At 56.8% G+C, this 3,740-nt stretch overlaps 1 protein-coding gene across 1 annotated transcript; it reads left to right on the top strand.

Moving 5' to 3' along the window:
• Positions 1–1,201: 1,201 nt before the first annotated feature.
• On the top strand, positions 1,202–1,753 carry RAP2B (RAP2B, member of RAS oncogene family). Its single transcript, XM_074153127.1, has one exon. It carries the CDS (start codon positions 1,202–1,204, stop codon positions 1,751–1,753), a length of 552 nt encoding a protein of 183 aa, XP_074009228.1.
• Positions 1,754–3,740: the final 1,987 nt, after the last annotated feature.

The following is a 3,740-nucleotide window of genomic DNA, read 5'->3' as shown; positions in this document are numbered from 1 at the left end:
TGCCACATCTTCAGCCTGAAAGATCAGCCTGTCCTGATTTCAGAGGGACAGGGAGAGCACAGAAGCTGGGGTGTCCTGGAAGGGGCTCCTCAGAAGCTGCTGTGGCCAGAGCCACCATAGCCACGGCCTCCCAGCTCGGGAGGCAGACAGACCAGATAGCTCCAGCCACCGCTCCTGAAGAGCCCCGGGGGGCAAGACAGCCTTTCCCACCAGGGACGGTTTTCCCCACTGGGGAGTGGGCACCCTCAGCCTCCGGAGCCAGTTGGGCAGTGAGGGGTCCGGGAGCTAAGGGGGCTGCACGGGGACCCCAACACCCACCGGGCCCTGCCGCACAAGGTGAGAAGGCGCCGCTGGCAGTCCCTCCACGATGGGGGGGACGCGGCCTCGGCAGCGGCTCCCCTCCTGCTGCCCCTGTGGGGTCAGAGATGCCGCCAGGCGCCCGTGAGGAGACAGCTGCCCTCAGAGAGCGGGAGCGCTCGCAGCGGCCCTGGCGCCGGCTGCGAGGGGCGTCCCGTCCCCTGAGGAGGGCCGATAGAGCGGGGAGAGCCGGCGGTAAGGAGATAACCGTGCCGTGCCCTGCCGTCCGCCGATAAGTGGGCTGGGGGCTGCCGCTCCCGCCCCCCTTCCACCATTTCCGTGCTGGGCACGGCACCCCGGGGGCGGCCGAGTGCAGCCCGCCCCGCTCCTGAGGGGGGACCCCGCCATTCCGCCGCTCCCTGAGGGGACGCGCGCCGCGCCCCGAACCCGCCGGGCGGCGGCGGCGGGGCCTGAGGAGCGGGGCGGGGCGCTACGCGCGCGGCTGCCCGCTGCTGGGAAGCCAATGGGGGCGGGCGGCGGCGGGGCCTGAGGAGCGGGGCGGGCCGCAGGGCGCCATGGGCCGTGGCAGCGCCGTCCCGCCGCGGGCCCGGCGCCGGTAGCGGTAGCGCAGCCTTCCTCCTCATCATCCTCCGCCTCCTCGTCTTCCTCATCCTCCCCCCACCGCACCGCGCAGCCGCCGCGCAGGGCCCGGCGCCCGCCCCCGGGGCGGCGGCGCTGGCCGGCGACGGGGCTGGCCCAGCGCGGCTCCGTGAGGCGCGGCCGCCCCTTCCCACCCCCCTCCCTCCCTCCCTCCTTCCCTCCCTCCCTCTCTCCGCCCGCCGCGAGGGCGGGAGGGAAGCGGCAGCCCCGAGCGGGAGGCGAGGGAGGCGGCGCGCCGGGAGCCATGCGGGAGTACAAGGTGGTGGTGCTGGGCTCGGGCGGCGTGGGCAAGTCCGCCCTCACCGTCCAGTTCGTGACGGGCTCCTTCATCGAGAAGTATGACCCCACCATCGAGGACTTCTACCGCAAGGAGATCGAGGTGGACTCCTCGCCGTCGGTGCTGGAGATCCTGGACACGGCGGGCACCGAGCAGTTCGCCTCCATGCGGGACCTCTACATCAAGAACGGGCAGGGCTTCATCCTGGTCTACAGCCTGGTGAACCAGCAGAGCTTCCAGGACATCAAGCCCATGCGGGACCAGATCATCCGGGTGAAGAGGTACGAGAGGGTGCCCATGATCCTGGTGGGCAACAAGGTGGACCTGGAGGGCGAGCGGGAGGTCTCCTTCGGGGAGGGCAAAGCCCTGGCCGAGGAGTGGAGCTGCCCCTTCATGGAGACCTCGGCCAAAAACAAAGCCTCGGTGGACGAGCTCTTCGCGGAGATCGTCAGGCAGATGAACTACGCCTCGCAGCCCAACGGGGACGAGCAGTGCTGCTCCTCCTGCGCCATCCTCTGAGGGCGGCGGCGGGCCGGGGCTGGCTGCGGGCACACGGCGGCGGCGGCGGCGGCGGCTCAGCCACCCGGCCGGGGCGAGCCGCGGGGCGGGCGCGCTGGCCTCGGCGGCCGCCAGAGACAGACACACACAGAAACGGAAAAAGGAAAAAAAAAAAAAAAAAAAAAAAAAGAAAGAAAGAAAAAAAAAAAAAGGAAAAAAATTAATTATATCGTGTTGGAAATGTGGCTTTTTTCGGCATGTACGTTTCGTCCAGTCTTGGTCGTTGCATATTTCCCGTCAGTGTCTGCCGCTGCCCCGCGCTGGCAGCGGGCACGGGGGAGGACGGCGGCGGCGGGGAGCGGCCCCTGCCCGCCCCGGGAGCGGGGCACACGCGTGGAGCCCGGACACGCGTGGAGCCCGCCGCCGGCCCGAGGATCTCTATGCAAAAGCTGGGGGGCTGTGCCCGGGGCGTCCCGCCTGGAGAATTGCACATCTGAACTGGGACTGTAACTCAAACACTGATGCCAATACAGTGTGGGGTGCCAGAAAGTGTCTGCTGATGATTTGTGAAATAGTCTTCTATTTTGTTTACCTGCTGTATCGGATGGGAGTTTGCAGGAGAGTGGTAGCGTGTTGGGGTTTTCCTGTTGTGTTTTGTTGTTTGTTTATTATTTTTTTTTAAATCAGCTGTGAAAATGTTACAAATCTGCACAATTTTTTAGGTGTGCGTGTGTGTGTGATTTCGTTTTTATTTTAATTTTCCTTTGGCGGGTGGGAGCGGTGGTGTTTTTGTTCTGAGGGTTTTTCTTTTTAGGTTGGCAATAACTGATTTTGATGACTAGCTCTCTAAAGTGCAAAGACTTCCTATATGTGATGCAGGGCCAACAGCAACCCTGTGTCTATAGAGTGCCTTCAAAACTCAGCTGTTCCAGCCGGTGCCAACCTGTGAAAGCTCCACAGAATCCCATTATCTACTACTGCAAAAACTACTTAACAGTTTCCTTGCAGTAATCATACCGAACAAGCCAGGACAAAAGGGCCTATTGTTAGTGGAATTTATTTCTTATTTCCATCTGAGCCTTTTAACTGTAATTGCCATGTCTTGCAAGTTCGGGCTTCATTTACTTCAAATTTACAAGAATTTAGCCTTTTGGGATTTTGGGGGGGTGGGCTTTTTTTTTTTTCTCCTTTGGTTTTGTTGTGGGATGTACCTCCAGCCAGCAAAGAAGGAAATCTTATCGTTGTGATGTACCAAGAAAATTCTAACAACTGTCATTTTAATTCCAGACATGCATTTAAGAGATGTCTATCCATTTTAAGAATTTTAATACAAATGCTGTTTTTTAGAAAACAACTTTGTGCGCTTTTATGTATTACATGAAACACTAACTTTCACATAGGCTGTTATTCCTGATTTGTCTTAATAGAAGTAAAAGGGGGGGGAGGGGGCTTGATTCAGGAGAGTGTTTAAGGAAAAAAAAAAAGACATACCACAAGACTGCTAGTTTACCTAATATTTAGTAATTTTTAATACAGTTTTTCATTTGTGTTTAGGTCTTGACCCTATGTGATGCCAGCATGAGTGGATGCTGTATTCAGTAGGCAGCATTTAGGAAGGTAGTGTGGCTTTAATGCAAAAGGACTTGGAAGATTAGGTCCTTACTCTTTACTGGGAACAGCATGGTTTATTGGGCTAAAATTCTAAAGATTGATTATTTATAAAATTCAAGCTTTTAATCTCATTGTGTTATAACACTTTAAAATTATGCATCACACCATTATTTCTTTCCTGGTTTGCAGAGGGGTTGGGGTGGGAGGAGATCTGTATCTTCTGTCATTTGGAAGATCTAGGGAGTTTGTTTACCTCCATTATCTTCCTCTCTGAGCCCCTTCTTTAAAGATGAGCACACAAAACCTTCAACTTTTTTTTCTTTTTTACTTCTTTTTTTCCTCACCCCTTTCCCAAGGAGACTTGAAATATCTTACCACATGAAAGCAAAAGTTAAGC

Source organism: Numenius arquata, chromosome 9 (genome assembly GCF_964106895.1).
Source record: "Numenius arquata chromosome 9, bNumArq3.hap1.1, whole genome shotgun sequence".
In the NCBI taxonomy this organism is placed as follows: domain Eukaryota; kingdom Metazoa; phylum Chordata; class Aves; order Charadriiformes; family Scolopacidae; genus Numenius; species Numenius arquata.
The sequence above is the reverse complement of the archived record's forward strand: the minus strand, read 5'-3'. Positions and strand labels throughout refer to the sequence as shown.